The sequence below is a fragment of the Pygocentrus nattereri genome, chromosome 15, assembly GCF_015220715.1.
Source record: "Pygocentrus nattereri isolate fPygNat1 chromosome 15, fPygNat1.pri, whole genome shotgun sequence".
In the NCBI taxonomy this organism is placed as follows: Eukaryota; Metazoa; Chordata; class Actinopteri; order Characiformes; family Serrasalmidae; genus Pygocentrus; species Pygocentrus nattereri.
In genome coordinates, this window is record NC_051225.1 from 9,037,397 (window position 1) to 9,061,827 (window position 24,431).

The following is a 24,431-nucleotide window of genomic DNA, read 5'->3' on the forward strand; positions in this document are numbered from 1 at the left end:
TTTAATCACGATAGGATTAATAATGGATAGATCATTAATGAATGGAAATATTATACTTCTCGTAAATATGAGGTCAAATAAAGTGTTAAATTCAGATTTTTTGCTCGTAAAACAAATATCTTTCAAATGTAGTTTCATTTGACAGTGACATCATTTCCATCACGAGTTCATTAACCCTCTGCAGTTTCATTAGCCCCCTGCAATGCCAGCACGAAGCCCCGGGTTGGGGTTATATCATAATAAATGACGCAGACAATAAAGCTGTTTTCTTCCAATTTATTACCTAAAAAAGAAAATGTCCTATCACAAGTCACACTGAAATGTATTGCTTAAGAAAAAAATATATTTAGATATTTTCTTTTGTTTTTTTTTTGTATTTTTTTTTTGTTTTTTTTTTTAACTTGGTTATTTCCATTATATTCCACAAAAACAAAAATGGGGGGTGGGGGGGGGGACATAGCCATGCCCCTTTTTCGCCTTCTCCCTCTTTTAAAAAAAAAAATGCACAAAGAAATACATAATTCACAGTTACCATTTTGGTTTTTTATAAATTAATACAGTCACACATGTGCTACACCGGTCTATAGCTAGAACATTGTATTTTTGACTCTTGTTATTATCTTTAATTGTTGGCTACAAGAAAGAACAGGCAACTCAAATGATGTGAACTTCAACAAACTGTATTGTAAACGCCCCCCTGCCCCACCCCACCCCTTAAAACATCCAGCTCTCAACTCTTTTTTTTTTTTTTTTTCTTCTTTTTTTCTCATTTCACATATAGGTGAGGCACACACAGAGTATATTTCATACATATATGGAAATTAAAAAATGTTTGGGTGGGGGTCAGGGTGGAGATGAGGGGAGGGGTTTGTCCTTTGAGATCTTTTATCCAAGGAGGGGAGGAAGTGCATGTAGTTACCTGTCCTTAAAGGACGCTCAGAGTCAGGGCACTTTTTAGCTGTAGCACTACAGTGGAACCTTCCTCGTGATTTTTTTGTATTTATTTTATTTATTTCTTTACAATTGATTTGTAAATTTGTTGCTTTTCAGCTTCTTGGCGATAGGACAGATTAGGGTTTAAAGGATTTTACAACAAAGTATGGAGACCTGAAGCCATTCCTCTATATCCAGGTAGTGCTGAACACTTGCAAAAAATATATATTATTATTATTATTATTATTAATAATATTATTATTCTTCTACCAGAGCTCGTATGATGCTGAAGAACCTGCTAAGACTGAAAAACACAATTGTTCTGCCTTTTTTTTTTTCCTCGCTCATTGAAGGGCAATTTTTTAAGGCACAGAAGCCTTGACATATTAGAGCCTCCACCTTCAAGAAATGCAAAGAGTTGCCCAAATAATTGGAGAAAATGATGTTTTGGCAAAAAAAAAAATAAATAAAAATCAAGAATATTGACAATAGCAAAAAAAATGGAACATTCCTATCTAGTCCCCCAGTCCCCAAGTGTCTCATTGTGAAAGTTAAGGCCACTTGAAAAGAAAAAGAAAAGAAAAAAAAAAAAGAGGTTCCCCTTTAGGCAAGTAATCTCATTGCAAACTCAGTGAGTGCAATCATGTTCAATCAATAGTTTTTTTACACAAATTCTTGAGTACAGTTTTAAGTCAGTAGGGACAGACACTGGTCCATCGTGGGGCATGCTGTTTAGCTCTGTGGACCCCTTTTTGCTGGGTGCAGAAAAAGTTCAGTTGCTCTAAGCTCGTCACAGTCCAGGAATGATCCATGAACACTGTGTAAAAAAACGATAGAAGAAAAAAAAAAAAAAAAAAAAGGCCTGCCACATGTTTCCTTTCACCACTGATATGTAACGTCATCTTTAATTAGGAAATCCCAGTCAGCTGAGCAACTCTTCTTTTTTTTCTCATAAATGCATGCAGGTTTTTTTTCTTTTAAGCACCGATTCCTCACGTTCTGTTGTTTTTTCCTCCTACAAAAAGGTGAGGCTAATTCACACATTTACATGCAAAGTAAAGTCCCATTTAGCAGCAGAACTGTCGGGTCTGTGGAAGGCCTAATTGGATGTTAGTGCATCTACCAGGGAGGCACTATCGAGTAGGTGAAGATGGCGGCTGCAGGCCTATTGTTCTCGTTCTTGATCTAACAGACAGGCTGAGGGGCCTAAATAAGGGCAATTTAAGAACAATTTGCCAAAGATTTGCTCGAGACTAGAATCACGTAGACAAGACAGGGTAGTTATCATGGGGAAGGATGGGGTCCAAAAGTTTGTTAATCAGTATCTTCCTGATTGTTTCGGAGAAACGAATAAAAGCCTTGCCAGAATGAGCTATTTTAATGGACTCTATGCTAAAATGTACCTTCTTCTTCACAGGTATGAGGACATACGGAAAGGAACTGTGTTTATTTAGATATACGACTTACACAATTTATTTCAGGGCTTCACCCAAGCCATATTCAGTAACTATTTTTTTAAAGTATCATGTTAAAAAGGAAAATATATATGTATATATTTATATTTATATATATATATATATATTTATATGTATATAAACTGACTGACTTTACAGTTCATCATATTTTGTTTCTTGTTTTTGGTGTTTTTTTTATTTCCGTTTTCTGAGAATAAATCCAACTTTAAACCTCTGTCACTACACCGAGCTGCATTGAAGAAGCATTTGTGTTGTTGAACATGCATTGTACCATTTCTTAGCTTTGTAAATCAAAAGATATGTGCAAATAAAACCTCCTCGTCCGTAAGATCAAAAACCTGAATGCTAAGTGGGTAATGCTACATATTTTTCTTTTTTTTTTTTTTTTTTCAAAAATAGTAAACTGATTAAGAGTAATAAAAAGCATAAACAAAAAAAAAATTAAATAAAGAAATAACCCCCCCGTTTGAGATCTGCTTCATGGCTCCTAAAATTGTTTTAAATGCCCCTGCGGGAAAGAAAAAAAGAAATTGGGTGGCAGCAAGACCAATGAATTCTCTGGATTCGTGGTAGCTGCGTTTGCCCCGTGTTCTCGTTGGGGAAGGAAAAGGGAAAAAAAAAAAAGAAAAAAGAAAAAACCCAACACCATTAAAGTCTGCTATGCTCATTTCTTGCGTTATTTTCTTCTTGTGACAGTGTGCATCTGCGTCGTCCACGGTCATTAGTCTAATCCAAGTCCACCGTGTTATCAACCTGAAATTCGGTCCATCTCCTTAATCATACACTGACAGGGACATTACGGTAAAATGTCAGTTTAACTTCCTTTGTGAAACGAGTCTGTGGTTGAAGGGAAGCATACAATGCTTTGAATTTTTCTCAGTCGTCACCAGGCTGAAGTTTCACACGGCTCCCCTTCCTGTACACAACACCCTAAACTCTGTCGGCCCGTCTCCCTCCTCAATCGAGACGACAAGCCCTCCGCTTCCATTTTAGGCCATGATGAACTCCGACTTCAAGTCGGCCTTGACGTCAGGCTTCCACACCGAGTCGTCAAAGTCCAGGTCCAGGGAGCCCTCGCTGGACATGCTGCTGTTGCTGTTGCTGCGGCCAGCCTTGCGGTTGGGCAGCCAGGGGTAAGGGGCTCGGGAGTCCCTCCGGGCCTTCCTGCGCAGACGCTTCTGCTGCATGAGCAGCTGCAGACGCTCCACCTTACAGCGCGTGGCCCGGTTCTCCGTCTGCCGTAGCCGGTCACCTGGAAAGAGGAAAGAAGAGGTGGAATTAAAGATATGGTCTGCACAAATAACTGTCATGCACCAAAAACGCCATCTGAAGCTCTATGAGGTGGACCAAAATGTGGGAACGCGAGAACAATTCTGGACCTGAAACACCCAGACTATTTTTGCTATGCCTTCAAGGCTCATATATGTAAACGAGCTCTGTTCTGATTTGTTGTCATTTATGGTGCCTCATTTAAAAAGCAGTACGATCTGAAACACTCCTTCAGTGTAAATGGGCAAAGCTAATATAGATTGAAAAGGTGGATGTGCATAAATATATTGGTTTTTGTGAAGCAATAAATTCAACACATGCTGTGTTTGCCATTTATTTTCCCATATATGGACGGGGCAGTGAATGTTTACACACTACAGAATGATCCTTCAGGTAAGTACTATGAATTATCGTATGTTGTTATTTAACATTTGAGTTATGTGGAACGTGTTGCCCACCTACATTTGAGTTTAAGGGCTTTTAATTAGCTTATTTATTGTTAGACTGGAGAAAACAAATTACATATATCAGGACAGAGGAAAGGAAACAGTGATAAACAGCAACTCTGAGCACAACTGCATCAATTTGGGCACTATGCAATATTTTTATGGCTCTACACCAGTGGTCACCAGCCTTGCTCCTGGATAGCCATTCTGCAGGTTTTAGCTCCATCCTACTCGACCTAACCCAATTCATCTAATTACTACCTTGTTAGATTTAGGTTGAAAGCGAAACCTGCCAGAAGGTTGATCTCCACCAGGGTTGGTGACCTCAAAGTATCAGATCCCACCTGAACAGCCTCAAGACAAATGGCCACTTATTTTTAACTTAATTCTAAACTTATCACTCCAAATTTGCGTTGGCAGCCTCACTTGGTGTGTCAGCCACCCTGCAGTTTCCTCTCATGGCCCCTCCCCTTCCTCTACATATGACAGCCTGCAACCACTAAGTGCAAACAGTGTGCAATATTCCGCACTTCATTTTTCCAGCAGTTCAAGCGCATCACCTTGAACGAACAGCGCACTAAACCTCTTATCATTTCCCAATGTGAATGTGCAACTTGCTAACGGTGGCTAGTGCTTTATGAAAGTCCTCGATTTGAGACAGAGCCGCAGTGTTTGGGAAGTGAAGCTTCAGCATGTCTCCGCTGAGCCTGTGCACTGCTAGCTAAGGTGACGGCTCAGAATAAATACACCAGAGCTTGAGCCGTGATGCTGATATGCTTTAAAGAGACAAGCTGTGATCTGTTCCAGAGGCTCTCTCTCTCGCTCTCTGTCTTTCTCTCTGCAGACACATACAGTTACACGTGCTTGCAGTATCTAGTATCGGCATAAAGCGTTTCACGCTGTGGCCCCCCCAATGTCCTTTCTAACAATGCTTATTGGAGAATAGGCTGATCAAAATGTCCTGGCGGATGTGACCTTGAGATTTCCAAGGAGGTTCTAGGAGACAACTACCCAGGTGCCACCACAGAGCTATATCGAGGTTTCTTTCAAAAGATCTTCCAATGCTTATCACTTCCCATCACTGCTGCAATACTAAATGCATTTTTTAAGCTGTTGATGTGCCTATTGGAAAACGGAGAAAAAACCCTCCAGGGTTTTCTCTTCCCTGAGCATCAGACCGCACTATTCCGCCCAACCTTAATTTCATTTATAAATATATTCAAAAGGATGGAAGTGAGGGGAAAAAAGCAACCACAATCTATTAGCTAGCTCCATTAGGATCTATCCCAGAATTAAATAATGAAATAAAAGGGGTAGAATGTCAATAATCCAAAGCATGGACCATCTTTCATTGGATGCAGTCTGCCTCACACACACACCACCAGCAGCAGCAGCAGCAGCAGTAGCTTTTAACATGGATCGATGGCAAATTAAAAAGACCTATTGATTAAACCTTAGCTCTAGTGCGGCAATCCATCTCCAGGCGAGGACACGGCTATTGGCTTTCAATAGAAAATGCAAGCGAATGGAAATTGTAAGCGAAGCAAGCCAGGCTTCAACCCCCCACCTCCCTCTCTCCCTCTTCCTGGCCTAAGCTCATTGAAAGAGTAATCACCCACCCAACCGCCCCCCCCCCCAACCCCCCCAACCCCACCAAGATTAAAGAGAGCCCCATAGCACACACACCCCCCCCCACACACACCCCCCCACCGCCCCCGCTACGTCTGCTTTAAGAGGGGAAGAGAGGTAAAGTATAGGAAGATCCATGTTATGGCATTCTACCCCTGCTGGACAGATTCTAAGGGTGGGGATCAGATATGTGCGGCAGAACCCAAATCAATCTCCTACCCTTCCTGAAAACAGGAGATTGTGTAGATTTAGTTTTCCTTTGTACTTAATTAGTTTCTTCAGGGGTATGATTCTTCCATGTAAAAAATATTTTTAAAAAATGCAGAAAATAACTTCTGCATGCCGCCCCGTCTACTGCTATTGCTCCCCCATCAGCTGTTCAGTCGAGAGGACAGGCCATATAAATAAAGGCTTCACTGCATTTTCGCTTCGCTTCTCCTTCCAACTAAAACGTACCATATGTGGCATGAGCACAAACAAAAGAGGGTGCCAGGTAGCGCACGAGTACCTCACTTCATTCTGCCTGCGTACATACATGAGCAATATGGCCGAAAGTAGTTTGCGGCCCACGTTGAGATGCACTGGGCCTTTGTTCTGCTCCGCTAACCCCCCCGTACCCCCTCGCATGAGCTACCACCAACTTCCCCCTTTTCTAAGAGCAGAGCAAATAAGCAGCGCTTCTATTTGTTCCCTGGCTCTGGCTCTCTCCTTCACGTGTCCTCCCCAGTAGTCCCAGTGCTGCTGCTGCAGGCGCAAATGTAGGGCAGTCACCCTCACCCTTGAGCATGTCAGGCTTGCCTCATCGTGATAACTGCAAGAAGCAAGGGGAGGAAATAAATGCACATACTTTGCATGCAAGCTGATGTGCTCCAAGGGACAAAGCTGAAGAAAAAAAAAAAAAGAAAAAAAAAGGAAAAAGAAAAGGCCAGAGAAGCTCATTAGGAGCACGGAGCACGGCATGCCATTGCAGTGGTATTGTACCGCACTCATAATAGGCTCAAAGAATCTCAGGGAGACCCCTTCCTACCGAGCCAAGCCTTTTTTTTGTTTCACTGCGTGCTTTTTTCTTCTTTGTGAGAATTTGCAGCTCTGGACGGTGTCCTTTCCCACACATGGATACTAGAGACAGGGATGCCCTCCCAAATGGACTGGCAGTCCCTGACAGGGCTGCATGATATATTGGTTCAGGATATTGGCAACATTACGGTATACTGCGATATTAATAGGCAACAATGTTATGGTATTTTTTTAGTTTAGTTTTGTCTACATCTTGAAACTCTGCCACCCGCAGTGGATGGAAGGAGTATACAGCTCTTGCTTTGGGGAAATGAGGACAGGACTTAACCTGCATGTTCTCTTGCTTGCTAACATCATTAGTGAGCCTGTGTGCAGAACACTGTGGCCCAAAGGGAGGACGCCAGTCTCTGTTTATGGCAGCAGGGGCTATTATCTGTGGTTGAGTTGGCCTAGCCTGCAGCCTTCTTTTAGCACTGCCTGAACTGACATAAGGGTATAGAAAGAGCGAGAGAGAACAAGAGAGAGAGCGCGAGAGAGAGAGAGAGCGAGAGAAAGAGAGAGCGAGAGAGACAGACAGAGAGAGAGAGAAAGAGAGAGCAAGAGAGACAGACAGAGAGAGAGAGAGAGAGAGAGAGAGAGAGAGAGAGAGAGAGAGAGAGCGAGAGAGACAGACAGAGAGCGAGAGAGACAGACAGAGACAGAGAGAGAGAGAGAGAGAGAGAGAGCGCAAGAGAGAGAGAGAGAGCGAGAGCGCAAGAGAGAGAGAGAGCGCAAGAGAGACAGACAGAGACAGAGAGAGAGAGAGAGAGAGAGAGAGAGAGAGAGAGAGAGCGCGAGAGAGCGCGAGAGAGCGCGAGAGAGCGAGAGAGCGAGAGAGAGAGAGCCTTGGGGAGAAAGGCCAGGCAGCAAGCGTGGGGGCTGGGCGAAGGGGAAGCGGGGATACATCGTGAACAAAAGCAAGAGCGAGCTGTAAGAATGCTGGCTTTCCCTTTCTGCTTTTCTTTTTTTTTTTAAAGACCTCTTGCCTTTTGCAAAGACTCAGGACACACACATGCTTGAGGGCAGGACAGGAACAGAGTGATTTTTGCCAGGGGCAAATCATGAGTGAACGCGGTTCAGGTCACCAACAAGAGGGACGAAAACTCGAGAGAAGAGAATGCCTCCCCCTCCTCGTCCCCTCCCTTCCTCTCTGCACCCTTCCCTTTCCCCCCTCGCTAGCCTCCTCCACCCCAGCTAAGTCCCTACACCAACGCTGCATTGTCTCCGCGTGAGCTGTATGCTGCAGTGTCCTCAGTTACATGCAATGCAAACGAGCCAAACCCAGAGCACTAAGCGCTAATGCAGACCCCAAAGCTGGTGCCCAAAGCCACGTGCAAGCGGGGGAGGAGCCGTTCAGCTGTTCAGTCTGCACATGACATATACACCTGGCCTTCCTCTCCAACCCCCATTCCTACCCCTGCTACCACCCACGCCCCTCCCCCAGAACAGCGTTGCGACAGGGGCCTCAGAGGGACATAAAAAAAAGGCAAAAGAGAACAAGTCTGGAGAACAAGAGGCTGGAAAAGATTACACTGGAAATCCCTCTGGAATCTTAAAGTAGCTCTCTAACAAAAGACACCGCTTGGCTTTTTTCTTATGGCAGAACCCTGTTTCGAAATGGGGACAGACTCTAGCTCGCCTTGTGCATCTGGGTAAAGAGGCTGATGCATGAGAATTTATTGATTGCTGCATTGAAGGAGAAGGATTTACACCAGGCCCTTGTGCTGATCGCCACGTGAGGGAAGAAAATGGAAGGGAGACACGAGAGAGTGGGGGTGGGTAGGGAAGGTGAAAGTGAGTGAGAGACACAGAGAGAGAGACCGAGAGAGAGAGAGAGAGACAGAGAGAGAGGACTTTCAAGCAATCAATAAAGCAGTTGGCCCAGCTATAGGCATTGGGTCAGTTACAGAAGACTTGAGGGTAAGCAGTGATCTCAGCCCAGTCAAGCAGCCCACACTACAACAGCTGAGCAGCACCAGTGAGCTCCCCTCCATTGATCCATTAAAGATTAGCTTAATTAACAGTTGTCTTTGACTTGCTTGTTTGTTTGTTTTCCCCCCAAAAAAGTTCTGTGATCTTTGAGTCGAGATGTTACAGCACTCTTATCAAAGGGAGATTTTGCAGCAGCGTATCGCTGCTATACAGAAAGTCAGAAACTATGTCTACAGCTTTTCACCAAACCCTACTGATCGTACAGACTACAGTAAGGACCATGGCAAGCCAACATGAACAAGGCTACTTTAATGCACAGATAAATAAAAAGTCCTACAGACTTTCCACACATTAATGGACATGCCCAGCTGTGCTCTCAAATCAAAGCATGCTACTATGCCATGATCCAGCTGCAGCATGTTCCTAGAGAGCTGGAAGAGAAGCCAGCTCTGCCTCGGGGGGAAAGGCAAGCTCAGAGCTGCTACACGGCACAGGACAGGCATTGTGCTCAGCCATCTGGAGCTTTAAACCAGGGGAGCTTTTACCAGCCCCGCCATCTCCAGCCCCTCTTGGATGTGATGCCATGATTGACCCCACAGGGAGCCTGCATCTCAAATAACTGTTATTTGCATACTGGGAGCAATAAAGAACATCAGATAGGGGGTTCTATACAGCCCTGCCCAACAGGAAGGGAGGCAGGTTCAGTTACGGCCCCGCAGCAGCCAACAGGCGGCCTGGGGGGCTTCACACACACACACACACACACTGATGGCATAGCTGCACCAGGGAATGAATTATTGAACTGTGGCCAGGCATGGGCAGGTCAGAGCTCCATAGCGACAGGGAGAGAGGCCTGGGGCACTCAAGCACAAAGAGATTTGCAAAAAGTGGCAAGCTGGGGCTCCAGGAAAGAAACCAATGGTACTGTTTAAACGAGGGGCAGCCAAGGACAAAGAGAGCCGAGATTTTGACATTTCACGTTCCGCAGAATGTACACAGGAGCTGGGAGCATTTGCTTTTGGGTGGATTAAAGGAGTGACTTGAGGAATTTGAGCAGTCCCCACCCCAGTCCCCCCCTTTTCTCTCTCTCTCGTCTGAAACACCATTCCACCCAGGCTCTCTGTTCGCGAGCCTACACCAAACTAACCTGACCTGACAGATAATGAGGGGAGAAGAAGGAGGAGGGCATTCCTTCCCCTACCACCTGCCCCCCCACCAACCCCCCCAGCCATGTTTAAGACTCAAGTTTGGTCCCCCTTTAGTCATTCTCTTGAGCTCTGCAGCCAAAGGACACAAGGACTAAAAGCTCTAGTTAATCTTTTAGCCTTCAGGATCTTGTTCTTTCTTTATTTCTTTCACCATTTTTCCTTTCTTTCCCTCAATCCCTCCCTTCATCTCTGTGGTACTGCAATGGAGCAGGCTGGTGTTCTGCTGAGCTATTTACTCACTCTGGTCAAATAAAAGGGCAGGCCTGCACTGGGCAGGGAGTGCCGAGACCCCACTGAGCACAGCACTTTTGCTGCCAGTCGCCAAACCCTCTCCATAGGTGACCTTCCCCCTCCTGAGGCTCATAATCTAGTCTAGTCTTACCCCTCCCTGGCCTCCTTACTCACAGAGGCCACAGCCAGTCAAAGCTAAAAGTCTGATCAAATCATGGGTTTGGTAGGGGGTGGGGACGTGGGGATCAGTTGCTTTCTTCATTCACATAAACTTACACATACTAGAGATAGACGAAGAAGTGGCGGCCTCATGGAGACAGCGCAAGTATGTGACACTTCCAGGAGCCGGGCTTACCCAGAAGCTATGGAACATGCTTAGATGTCTGTCTCCCAAGCTATTCCTGTAGTCCAACAGAAGCAGATTTCTGTGAAAACTATAACTGTCATAAATCAATTTAGTCACCAGATGCTAAGAAAATAAAGCCTCTCAAAGCCCGAGTTGGCTTTTTGGTCACCTGCTGCCCATATCCCCAACAAACAGCCTAAAAAAGAAGCAACTACCTGCTGAACTACCCTCCCCCCACTTTCAAAAGGAAGCACCAATTAATCAGTGGCCAGCTATAAACACCAATTTTTTATGAATGGACTCTTGGTATGGTTTTTTTCCCTTTCCTGCAGCCCTCCAAACACAATGAGCATTCTCTTCAAGCTCATGTTTCTTGTATAAATCTCTCTATTTAAAGACCGAAAGGAAAACAAGGCGTCATTGAGGAGGCCTGGCTCGTGGTGCCTGGATGGCTTTTACAGATGGAGCCTGAGCGCTGGCCAGCCAGAGTGGAAACAGTAGGATGGTCCATTGACTGGAAATGTGGGAGTGGAACAAAGGCTGATGATAGAAGCAGGGGGTGAGTGCACAGAGCACACAGATCAACTATGCACCATCACAAAAGCATGGAGGATTCCCCACCCCCCTGCAAAACAGATCAAAAATCATTGTATTGTTCAAATAATCAGAGGGGTTCTTTCACTTTTCATATTTTCAGTGTTAATGAAATCAGCTATGCTTTCAGCTGTAAATATACAGCATTGTTTCATTATCCGAATGCACGGCAGCAGCTGTGTTCTCTTCCCCTCATACGCTGGAGAAAGGTAATTCAGTTTCTGGAGACAAAGCAGGGAACCTGCCACACGCCTGTGAAAGATCTTAGCTGACTATCTAGTTCGCCTCGCCACCCCCCCCCCATTCATTTTCTCCTAGAGGAAAGCTGACACCATCAGCACAGAAACAAAGCCAGACCTGCTGCTGCTGCCAGAACGCAGCCACTGAAGCCTAACAGAACAAGTCTGCCAAGGAAGGTATTGGAATCCCAAGATAGCACCATCTATTCACTTCACTGTACTTCTCCTTTACCTTCTACAGCATCACAAACACCAGACATAAGCTGTTCTATCAAATAGTGTCTTTACCCTCACCCTAAGGGCCCATTTGTAGGTCCATATTTCATTTCCTCACTCACACACACACACACACACACACACACACACACACACTCAAATGGACCTCTTTTCAGCACATTGAAATGCCCGCCGACAGAATAACTTCCCAAAAAATGCTAATAAACATATTTTACTCACCAAGAGGCTTGCACATTCGGACCTGGCTCTGGCATTGGACCAGCGGGTGGAGGGTGGGTTGGTTCACCAAGGGCATGGAGGTAGCTTCAGAGGAGATGCTGGCGAGTTCAGACGTTGCTGGAGGGGAAGGCGGGGGTGAGGGTGCTGGAGAGCCTGAACTGCCGCACTGTGTCTGGTAGCGGAGCTGCGTGAGGGATGCGGGCATGCCTTGGTAGTGGCGGGTAGCACTCAGGAGATCATTCAGGATCTGCAGGATGGTGCTGATATCCCGTCGTGGGCGCCCACTGCTGTCTTGACAGTTCGGATGCAAAGTGCCTGAAGGAAGAGAAAAGGCACAGACACAAAAAGTCACAACCTGTCCCGCATTCTGATGTTGAACACAAGGCACTATGTAGACTTCCCCATCTACATCTCAAAGAGATTTCTGAACCTATACGAACCTGAAAGATGTTTCTACAGTCAGCCTTTCAACCTTTGATTTGACTTGCATGAAGAAGAAATCTCTTGACACTAAACACTAACATTAACCAATGTTATATTACCTTACCCTGATAGCAGTGTCATGGCTATTATCAAGTTTAGTTTGGTTAGCTACCGAACATGTAAACAAAGGGTGACAGTCTGTGTATGCAAGCGTTAAAGTGGGTTATTCCATTTGGCGTATCACCCCCCCCACTTTTTTCAGCAAGTGAGCACTATTATGTCTGTATGACGCAGATAGAAAGTTAAGAAGGGTGGAGAGGAAGTCAGTAACAAAAAGAAATGGAACTGGGTTTAGGCCTTCATCATACTGCTCCTTTCCAACACAGAAAGAAAAGGTAATTTGCTCAGAAACTCTAGCAGTTCGGAATACCTGAAAATGTTCCAGAGAAAACTCCCGGAGCGTGGTTGACAAAGCTTTCGATGATAGCACCTGGTTTACGGGAGCGCGAGGGGGCATTACAGTTGCTGGCAGTCTTAGCAGTGCAGTTTGCCTGTGGAGGACATCGGCAGATGGTAAAAAGCCTGTCTCTATCTCACAGTCTATTTAATCCTATGATCCATAATAATCTTGCGGGATTTGGACAGAAAGGATTGAGCCTTACCTCTGGACAGGGGGCAGCAGGGCTGGGGCTGCTCGGGGAGCTTGGGCAGGCTGATGGGGGCTGCTGGGAGCGGAGGAGGCCATCCGGTAGAGGTGAAGGACAGGGCGGGGTACTGCAGTGTCTGGAGGCTGAGGTGGGGTACATGAGGGGCACAGAGTGGCCAGAAGGGGAGGGAGTAAAGGCTGCAGGGCTAGGTGGGAGCGTTGTGTGCCGATGGTGGGGGTGACCATGTTGATGTGGGTGTGGGTGTGGGTGCAGGTGTGGATGTGGATGGGGGCTGTGCAAGACTCGAGCAGCAGAACCCATGGCCCCCGCTGAGTGTCCCGTCGTGCCTTCTGAGGTCCCACGTGAAATGAGGTGCTGGTGCTGCAACTGCTGGCTGCCAGAGTGCTGTGCTGCCAACTGCAGCTGGACAAACATCATGTGATCGCCTACTCGAAGGGCTAGGGTCAAAGGAGAGCGGCCAGACAGGAAATCACTGACCTAAGAGCAGGAAGAGAGGGAAAGGGAGGATTTAGGAATCTCCCTGATGCACAGTACTCAGTCTGAACAGATCTGTCAAAATAACTGAATGAATGCAAAGATTGTGAATGCCGTTGTAGGAATAAGCACGATTATGCAAAAGAGCACACACAGTCACACACAAACACTCCCCCAGCCCTGAACTCTACCATTCAATACACCCACAAAGGGCTAACTTCTGTCTGGCCTCATGCCTGAAAAATCCACCATAGAAACAGGATGCAGACCCACTCGCCTTGCAGCCGCATAATAGCCGATTGTTTGAGGGGCTGGGACGGATCTGGAAGGCTTGCCCATTTTAGGAGTGCCCAGAATGGGAAGCAGAGCCAAGCAAGGGGGCTCTGACCCCTACAAATCAGGAAGAGAAGCACACAGGGCTTGTCTTGACTTGGCTCCCCAAGCACACTCATAACAACTTCCCTCTTGTCCCGTCTCTGCCCCAGGCTTTCTTTGTAACAGCTGCCACTTACTGGTTTGGTAGGAGGACAGAGACACCTTAAATGGACAGTCTTGGCAAAGAACCCTTATTCTTACTTTTCTGATCTGCTTAGGTGAGCTGAAAAGTTACCTCTAACTACTATAGCAAGATAGATGTTTCAAAATGATGAACACCATGTGTAGCTCTTTATAGAACCAATGAGTAACATTTAACCTCCCTGCTTTTGTAAAGAGGTGGCTAACCAGTGCTGAAGGGTTCCTTCATTGTGGAATAGTGGCTCCAGAGCATTCAAACCTACTGAGAAATCTACTTAATGTAAGATACAGAGCCACCACAAAGGACCATACCAAATACAATACTACAGAGGTTCTAGAATTTTTTATCCAAATTTAAACAAACTGCAGTGTTGTTTATATCAAGAGAGAGCACAGTTTATGCAGAGGGGTCATATGCACAAACTGTATAAGGCAGCTTCTCCAAGAGAACCATTTGATTTTGCAGTTGGCTTGTACCAGCTCAACTGCTATTAACCTTATGCTTCAATAGAGTCTTTCCTCTATTATGCCCCTCTCTCATTTCTTTAGCTGTTCTATTTTTCCACCAACAATTCCAGCCAAGTGAACTTTACCACAGGTGCCAGGAATTAAGACAGAGGCTCTCCTTGCATTTTCATCATGGTTGTTCAGTAATTGATAATGTCTTCACATCAATCAAAACTTCATCCACATATTTTGACATAAAGCTTATGTTTTGAACACGAGACTCTATAGGAAATGGGTCTGTGGGAAACTCCATGCAAAGGTCATTAATGAGTCACCCCACATGGTGGGCAGAGAGGATCCCTGCACTGATTGACAGCTGTCAGGTAAACTGTAATACTGATTTGCATCAGCCTACACAGTTCAGGCACAGGAGAGCAGTCCCTGCAACAGCTATGCGAATAACCTTTTCTGAGGCGAGAGTCAAAGCCTCCGCATCAGAACGTGTGGCACTGGCGCAAAGCCCCCAAGGAACACCATGCTTTGGGACTGAGTTGACGAGTGGGCACAGCAGACCCCGCATTAGCCTCACAGATCAGTCCCCCCCAAGCCAAAGAGTCACACTGACTCATTCGCAAGGCCCAGACACTACCCACATAATGAGAGAGTGTGCTAACCCCAACCAACCAGTAAAAGTGGCCCTGAGAGGCGAGGACAATCTGCAGTCTGCAGGCGGCAGAGACATTCCCCACAGCAGTCCGCCGCTTGACTCAGATTCAGACTATCAATACATCGCCCACCACATACTTCTCTTATATAAAAAAAAAACAACCAAAAAAAAACAAAAAAAAACAAATGACCACTGCAGGGCAATGAGTTTATTCTTTAACGGCCTTCTCTTGACTTTCCTGATATTACAGCCATCAGAAGACCACAGATTTTATTCAAATGTAGGGTCTTCACCAATGGATGGAAAATAGAAACCAACCAAAATAAATTTGAAATCCATCATGGAGAACACGCAGTAGCTGTCCAAGAATGATCTTAGTCAGCTACTAGACCTCAGCATTCTTCCTTTCAGTAAAAAAGAAGAGGAAAACACATGTGACCTGTGGCTAGAAATGCCAAAGAGGTTTAAGTTATAGTCAGCCGGATTTAAATATATATATATATATATATATATATATATATATATATATATATATAATATATATATATATATATCAGTCGGATTTCATATATATATGCCCTTGTTCGCCTGTAGCGTCTAGAGCGACGACCTGCAGCACCTGAAATGGGTCAGGCACTCGAAAGCGACCGCCACAGCTCTGTTCAAACACTTCTCTTTGTTCTAAAGGCCATTGACTTCGGTGCTCTGGCCACAGATGACAGATCGTGCTCTGATGGAGCTTTCTAAAACGACGGCATGAAAATGTTTTTGAACTCATCTGACCTTCAAAAAGGGCCCCAACCTGTATCTTCCACCCTCGCTCTCCAAAAGGCCAAAAGGCTGGACTAAAGCTAGACAGTGTTGTGACACGAGGCAGTTTCTAGAAGTCCAAGTACTACGGTTCCATAAGTGAACAAGTGCCTGCTTGGACTATCCTTACCCTCCAAGCACCTACAGCTAACCTCTCCTTACTTGTCGTACTGTCTGTCTCGTTTTGTTACAGTGGCATTGTGCTCTGCAGTGGGCTGTGGTTGCTATGCAGTGAAGAGCGAGTGAAGGAGAGAGAAGGGAAGATGGGGGGCAGGCAGGGGGTGGTGCTCAGTTGCGGGAGAAGGGGCGGGGGTAGCAGCAGAGTGGAGATGCTGCTGGATGGTGATGAAATATTCAGTTAGAGTATGCCTCTGGCTTCTCATCCCCACCCCCACCCCCAAACTCAGAGGCTAACAGTGTGTATGGATCAGGGTCCCTGCGGTTCAAGGAACTCATTTGCAGCCTTTTCTTCTTGCGGCACACTAGGCCAAGAGCTGGAGCTTGGAACAACAAAATAGTAACATTCGTCCACTGTCCAATGGCTTCTATCCTAATGGAGTGGCTGAAGCAGTCAAATCAGACAACTAACCCTTTCAAATAAACAGAAAGTCCTCGTCATTGAGTCTTAAGACTAGAGCAGAGTAGAAATTTCAAAACTGCCTTATTAACCTCCAACATTGGCTTGCAGGTTTCGAATGCTTAAGGAGTCTATTGATATAGTCTCCAGAGAGAGGCTCAGCGGGTCAGGATGCAATAAAAAGCCCTTGTAAAATAATCAATGGCTTGCGTCTTTCTTCGAATCTTGAAAAGAACACCATCTTCAAGAATTTCACTGAAGGGACGCTGACCTACTCAAGATCTAGCAGAGACAGAGATGGTTAGGAATGGGGAAGGTCCAGCGGGTGATGGCTGGATTTGATCAGCTGATTGATTTCCAAATCCAGAGTGGCATGCCTGATGGGCTGCCTGCTAAAGCTTCTGTCAAAAACAAAACCTTCTTTTCTACATCAGATCTGAACCAAACAATCAAATCGCTTTGAGGTGTTTCAAGGGCTACAAAGAAGCAATCCACTTAGACTTTGCTCTCAACTCCTGCTGAGTCCTCCCTCCCTCCCTCTCTCATGTTCTACCTTCTGTGTGATCAGAAACATGAACTGTGAAGGCTCAGCACCTTTTTACTAAGCCTGAACTGGCTCTAATAGGCATAATAGTCCATAATAATGAAGCACAGCTGTATGTCATAGATATATTTACATGCATTTATATGCCATGCCATTGCTAGTTCAAATGCTAACAAGCTATTGGGAGAGAAAACCTCTCCTTGGACAGCAAAGCAGTGGTTTTGTTATAAGTCAATATTTTGAGACTGCTCCAACCTTATCTGCAAATAAGCCTGGCCACGAAAACACATCCTTCAGTTACGGTGGCTGAAAAGGAGAGGGAGACATGCCAGTCACGAAACAGAGTGGTTGGCAGTCTAACCTATAGGTTTTATTTTTTTAGAATAAACGCTTGCAATGTGCAAACGCACTGGTACACACCCCTTATCTCAATTTCTTGATCAGGAGAACGCAAACAAATCTCTCTTCCTGTTAACCACGCCATCCTTTGCAGCAGCTGATCATATAACACAAATGTTATGATTTGCGTTACGTTCTGATTTCTGATGACATTCATTTCATTTTAATTGCTGTACAAGTCATCATTGTCCAGCAGGGGCCACGTCACTGGAACCTTTTGTGTCTTCCTCCCTATTTTTATCTCCTGCCGATATACAGCGTTCTGAGTCATCACTGGCCTGACTGGTAATCTCATATACTGTCCATGAGAACCCAAGTGGGGGCATCAGAAAGGGCAGCTCTCAGCCTGCGCTTTGCTGACAATATCTATCCCATCCAACCCCTCCCCCTGCCTTCCCTCTCAAGTCTCAGCCAGAGAGGGGGTGGGAATTATGAGAAGGGTGACGGGGAGGTGACTCGTCCTACATTGTTAGATCCCACTTTCGCATCTGTCCGTTTTCAGACACAATGACAAACCCTGGCTCAGTGTGGACACGCTCTGAAGAGGTGCGGTGGTTGCCACTCATGCAGGTGGGGAGTTATAACAGGATTATATGACTGAGAAAACTGAGTGGATTGAGTGGAAGACTGAGAAGATGCAGCAGTTTTGAGAGACAAACATATTCCCAGATGACAGAAAGAGTGATGTATCTGCTTCCAGAGGCAGGTTAGCACAGTCATTGCCAATTAGGGAACTCTCCAGCTTGGGGGAATGTGACACTGATCATTATTTCTAGAGAAGGGTCATTGAGACGATGTTAAAACTGTTATGCGCTTGCTTTTAGATCTCCTTATTTATCTGCTGATATCTATGGGCTGCGAGGTCATTTAAATTGATACCCAACTTGCAGAGGGGAAGGATGAACAACACTAGTTTGAATCCTGTTGTGCTACATGCCTTGGTTCAGATTCCTATTTAACAACGATGGGAGGAAAAAAAAAAAACATGAGACGTCACTAAGACATGTAAAACCACAGCAGCCTCAAATTACAGAGTTGCAGTAACAAGGGAAAATACTATCCCAATAATTGCCAGTCGTCCTTTTCCATCAAACGCTCTCCATCTCATTACATGGAAGTCTAAGATAGATCTTTCTCAGGAAGCTACCCGAGCGCTCCGTGGCTGAAGACCTTGGAATCCTGACACTGCTGAAAGGAGGCCTTATCTACTGTAACTCTATAAGTGTGGTTCCAAGCACACCAACCTGATCTGCTTGCTCTCCGTGACACACACACACACACGTACACACACAAATCAACCACATAATTGGGTGGGTGGGTTTGACCCAACGCTCATCTCGGAACTGAACGCTGAGCTCAGTCAAGAGTCATTTTTTGTCAAAAGCTACTCATAGCCCTCTATTTATAGCCATTCGGTCTTAAAATAACTAGTATGTGCTAAGAACTGAACTGACACAGCATATCGTAAAGGTAGTCCTAAGGAAATTGCAACTGAAATACATCACAACAAATAATAAATGAAACAACATGTCATTATGACATGTTTCCGGCTAGCAGTTCGCTGGAAGAAGCCATGGGTCGGAGAAGGGATGCATTCAGAGCCATATGAAAAGCTTTTCTTTAGGAAACAGCCGACACTGCAGCTGCTGTGAGAAGGCGTGCAGCATGAGAAGAATGGTGCACTCCCCAGCCAACCCCCAGTACACACACAAAACCTCCCTCCTCCTCTCGCTCATACACAACGTTACTGCTCTGTCATCACTAGAGTCTCTTTTTTTCTCTCACTTACATACATAAAAAGCAAAGACGTCCAGTGCATATACACCTGCTGGAGAGTGACTGAGTTAAGTGAGAACAGGCAACAAGAAGCAGGCATTAAGTTCCATCTCATTTTATTTACATCATGGGAAGTCAATAATACTGTCTGCTTCCAAAGCCAAAATACTGTCCAGATAACACCAAAGCACAATACAGATCTCAACTATAAAAGAGCAAATCAGAAAAGCAGTATCATTAATAATAATGAAGCAGTTAATAAAAGTGAACTTGCTGGTTGAATTTCACAGCAACCCGACTCTGGGAGCATATGGTTGCCTTCAAAGAGGACTGGGGTCTTATTGAAGTGGGTGCTACGTGGAGCTTGCCCTAGCTTGTCTCAGCTCAGAGATGTTGCCAGGAAACTGGAGGGTGTTTCTTAAAATATGCATACTAAGTGTGTTGAGGTTTAGCTACACACATAGATCCATCTATTCAAGCTGCCTTATCTTTAGTACATGCATGACTTCTTACCTGCGTTTCCGTCAGACTCTCCAAGGCCTGCATCACTGACTGCTCGGGTCTTGATGCTTGAGACTTAAAGGGAAAGAGAATTGAGAGTCGGTTTCTCTGGACATGCTTTAAGATTGTGCCAGTGTCTGTTGCATGAAGTCAGTGCAATAATTACCATTAGACCTGCTTCAACCGTCGGGACGAGAGTCAACTTGCTCCCGTCTGTAATGCCCAAATCCTGAAGTTTCCCTGAACTCAGGCGCCTGCAGAGACGATGGAAACTCAAATAAGCATTCGGAGAGGCTTCAAATTCAAAACGGTTGAATAAATTTTATGTTATTACGTGACAATCATGCGTGCACATGATATACTGTAAACATTGTACTTGCTGACAGATAGCGCTATCAAACTATGACTGGCGGCTTATCAGCAACTTGGCCATGCAAATGTATTCATTCTGCCGCCAGACACAGTTTCTGTCACCATACTTTATGATTATGAAACATAAATGCAGCAGTACCTCACATTTAAACTGCTTTTTTTTTTGATTAAGTTGTCAAACACAGCAAAAGCAACCTTGGACTTATTGCAACTATGGAAAACATGTCAAAAACAAGGCTAAGGCTTTTAATGTATCCTCTATTATTAGGCAATGCAGCAAGTCAACCCCCAAACTGCTGATGTACACATACAGACATGTGCTAGGGCTAAATGTCACCTCCTGCTGAACAAAGGGACTCAGCACGCTGCCTGGAGGCACCTAAACCAAGAAGAAGACATTAAGCAGGAGCCCTTGGTTTTACAGGATGATGTAATTTGGTGGTTACTTGCAGAGGTCGTTACATTGGCCTGATTCAAGGCAAAAACAAGGCAACTGTTAGGGATCATTTGCAAGTGACAAAGAGGCGCTCTCTCGCTCTCCTCCCAGTCCTACCACCTTTGTGCTATTGTTAGACAGGCAGAAGAGCTCGCTGAAACGAACATTGCCCCCTTTTCAACATTAGGGAGGAATATTCTAGCGCATCACTGTGAGCCTCCATAGGGACACCTTTATTTTCCTGTCTTCCACTTTAAAATGACATCTGCTAAGCCACACTTAGTCTAACTGAGAGATCCATGAAGCCGAAGCAGGGCACTATGCAGTATGCAATAATGAATACCCATTCTTGGGCCTAAATTCTAGGTCCAGTGCAAAAGAATACACCACAGTATATGCAAGTGGATGATAAATGCAATTGCTTTCATTTAAAATTTCACCACAGTGAGTGGGATTTCAGCCCATTGGGCACAAAGAGCAACCTAACTCACTCAGCAAAACCACATGAAGTCCGATGACCACTTTTAAGGAGTGCTTTTGGGCTATAAGAGACATGCAACTATACTGAGATAGTCTCAAAGTCTCAATCCAGTGCATGAACCACATAAAGGCTAAACAGGACCACCATAGCGAGCACTGTAAGCCACTTACTATAAGCTACAAGGCTCCCGTGTTAAATCACATGTGACCTATTTACCTTTAAAAACCGCAAGACATGGAACAAAAAAAAAAGAAAAAGAAAAAGAAGAAAGGAACGCAGTCTCGTGCTTATATACATACACAACTCAGGGAATGAATACTCACGTCTCTTTGTGCAGCAGAGCAAGTCTCTCTTTGGGCACCTTCAGTCTCTGAGACAGTCTCCTCTTCAGTCCTTCCACCGTCTCCTCGGCCGGAAGGGACAGCTCGAAGCGCGTGCCTGTCGTGGACTGAATGTGCAAACTGATGGGCGGCTCGCCCGGGACGGCCTCGCAAGACGGAGCTCCACGGCTCGCGCAGCTCCGTGCGCTCGGCTGCTGCTCCATTCGGTAGCCTGCGCGTAACGGGAGGGTGGCAAGACGAAAGAGAGAGAGAGAGGAGAGAGAGAGAAGAGAGAGATCAGGCTCAGTGTCCCTCCAAAAAAGGCTGCCGGTCCCGTTGCTTGTCTGACGACACCGTTATGGCTCCTTTTGCCGTTCCAGCACGCGGATAAAAGGCAACAGTATTCCTCAGAAGCACCTATTCCCGTTCTACGAGCGCGTCGATGTCCACGGAGAACGATCCGGATTACTTCACCGCTGTCTGGCTTTTCTCCCCCCCCTTTCTTTCTGTTCGCCTATAAACACGACGAGTGCGCGCACGTCGCGCGAAACAAACCGTTCATTGCGCGCTCCGGACTCGGGTTCGATAGACCGTACAGGCAGCTGCAGACACAGCCTGAGCACCTCCCGCAAGCCGAGCTCCGCCGAAACGGCATCAAAATGAGCTTTTCCCTCCCCCACTTCACAGCGCACCTCGCTGCCACCGTGTTACGATTCCACCCACGCCCTCCCGCGCCGCCGGCCAATCGAAGAAAGCCGGGGCGAAGACGTCATTACCCCAAGCCAATCGGAGCGGGACGTGGACTCCCACGTGGAGGACCTGCCCCGCCTACAACCCCCCCTCCCTCTGACACCTCCCTCTGAACTACGTCTTTTATCCTCATTGAGGACGAATCGCGTCTGAATGGGCGGGGCTTGAGCGGCTTGGAAACAGCCAAGCTCCGCCCTTCACTGCTACACCATTCATAATGCAAACTGCTACCATAACAAAAGGGAACCCAGCACAAGCTCGATTGTTTCTGTTCTGTTACATTCAGTATTTTATATATTTTATATATTTATATTTATATATTTTATATATATATATAAAACGATGCCTATATAAAATATATATATATATATATATATATATATATATATATATATATATATATATATATTTTATATAGGCATCGTGCTATAACTGAAGCCTACGTAGCCGAACAAGTTTTTTTTTGAAGATCTCGTAAACCTGACCGCAGTTAAACAGACACAATGCCAGTGTAGGATACACCGAGCACAATGAGTAGAGCCCTCTGTAGTTACAGTTGGGCTGCAGAGATGGCAGGAATCACGCTAGCGGTTCAAACAGGTCAGTGTAAAGGGCATTTTCAGCATTCGTCACTGAAACGAGGGCAGCAAAATTTCACCCTCACGTCACTGAACAGTGTCGCCTGCCAAGTGTCCTTAGTCCAGCGCTGGCCTGATACGGACTTGGCCACCATATAGTCAAACCAAGCGCACCCTTAAAAAGGGTTCTTTTGTAAAGGCAAGTGTTCTATTCAGAACCATGAGTTCTCCACAGATTTCATGACTGAATTGGTCTTTGCATGGAGACACGGTTCTTCAGATCGATGGAGAACGAGAACGTGTTCTATATAGCACCAAAAAGGGTTCTGCTATGGTTACAAGGTTAGCAAAGATAGCTTTTTGGTGCTATACAGAACACATTCTCCACCAATCTGAAGAGCCATTTCACCAGGCAAAGAACCATTTAAACACGATATGGTTCTACATAGAACTCACAATGCAAAAAAAAAACAAAACAAAACAACTATTCCCTTCACTAAAGACCCCTTAATGAACCGAAATATCAAGTGTGCAGGACATGAATCCTGTAAGATGCCCGTGCGCACCAAATAGGCTACTTAAATGAGACAGGGCGCTAAAGAAAGCGATACAGGATACACCGTGTAAATGTAGGCTACATTAAGTCGAGAAACGGCACTAACTGAACGCTGCGATGAAGCCGGGCTTTGAGTCCGATTACCTTGTGGACAAAAAGCAGTTCGTATCGCGGGTTTCACGAAAGCAGAACAGGTACTCGATCGCCTACCAGCGGCCACAGAAGGTATAAGACTCTAATCCTAAAATAAACCCAGTTTATAGCCCCCATGTTTCTCAGCGGTCAGTCCATCGCTCAACCCCATGTTGGATGCTCAGTCCAACAGGAAACTGCGACCAGCGGGTGTCTTATCTTTCGTCATATTTAAATAAGCGCGTTTACGCCACAGTGTCCAGAAAGGCTGGGGATGCTGGGAAGTCACAGCATGATACACACGATCTGGATCACCTCCACTCTGTAAGGCTATTCCCTGAAATTAGGATAGAGTTGTAGGACAGACGGCACTATTTGGAGGCTACAGCTTTAGAAAGTCTCTTTATTCGGCGGTTACAGTTACATGAGGGGGGTTTCTGAGAATGGACCCGTGAAGAAGTTAGACAGGTATGAAACATAAAGTATGTTTTTGCTGAGAAATTCAACTGCGCGCGCGCGCGTGTGTGTGTGTGAGCTCGTTAACCTCAGCTGGGTGCGATACAGCCTGTTAATAGCCCGGTCACACTAAAGCAGGTGAAGCCTTTTTATTTCGATTTTTTTTTCATCCACGTTTGGATTTAAGCACTTTTCCAATCACTTACGTGTAGCACTGACAGTCAAACTTACCAATTATAGTGGCGAAAACCTCAAAGTTCCGCGACAAAGTTTCACAATCCTCAAGATTCCCCAGTTTTGGCATGTATTGAGTAGAAATCTGCTAAACTGTAACTCGCACGGATCCAAGACAGCAGCCTATATCCACTATATCCACAAATGGCTGCAGCGTTATAAATCAGCTTCACGGTGCCGACGTGGTTGAGCAGCTCTCCCTCTTATATCAGCCCGTATGAACGCCGGTATTCCGGCTCGTTTCCAGCCTGCTCGCTTGGCTCGCTCTGACTTAACAGACGAGTGTATTCCTAAGGTTAGAGTTGAGGTAAGACAGCGCTCTACTAGGCTCCCTGCAGAGTGGGCGGAGAGAGCGATTACTGCGCTGTCAGCGTGTGCCTTAAGGTGGGGAGCTCAAACGCAGGCTGTGTACACACACGGTGTACGTGTAGTTAACATGTCTGAGGACCTGTAATACAACGTGAAGGCAACGTCAACGTGTTATAATGTTGTAATGACGT

General features: G+C 45.5%; 1 protein-coding gene across 1 annotated transcript; it reads right to left on the reverse strand.

The window, feature by feature from the left end:
* Positions 1-301: 301 nt before the first annotated feature.
* midn (midnolin) lies at positions 302-24,220 on the reverse strand. The gene is made up of 8 exons (XM_017701383.2): positions 23,929-24,220; positions 21,229-21,457; positions 19,783-19,870; positions 19,629-19,691; positions 12,900-13,382; positions 12,668-12,788; positions 11,815-12,129; positions 302-3,660 (listed from the first exon to the last, which is right to left on the reverse strand). The coding sequence occupies exons 1-8, from the start codon at positions 23,999-24,001 to the stop codon at positions 3,398-3,400; spliced, it is 1,635 nt and encodes a 544-aa protein (XP_017556872.1). The 5' UTR covers positions 24,002-24,220; the 3' UTR covers positions 302-3,397.
* Positions 24,221-24,431: the final 211 nt, after the last annotated feature.

Coding starts and splice junctions, on each gene's coding strand:
- midn (XM_017701383.2), bottom strand. CDS start 24,001: ATGCCAAAACTGGGGAATCTTGAGGATTGTGAAACTTTGTCGCGGAAC. Junction 12,789..12,899: donor CTGCTGCCCCCTGTCCAGAG/GTAAGGCTCAAT, acceptor TGTCCTCCACAG/GCAAACTGCACTGCTAAGAC. Junction 12,130..12,667: donor TTTCTCTGGAACATTTTCAG/GTATTCCGAACT, acceptor CTCTTCCTTCAG/GCACTTTGCATCCGAACTGT.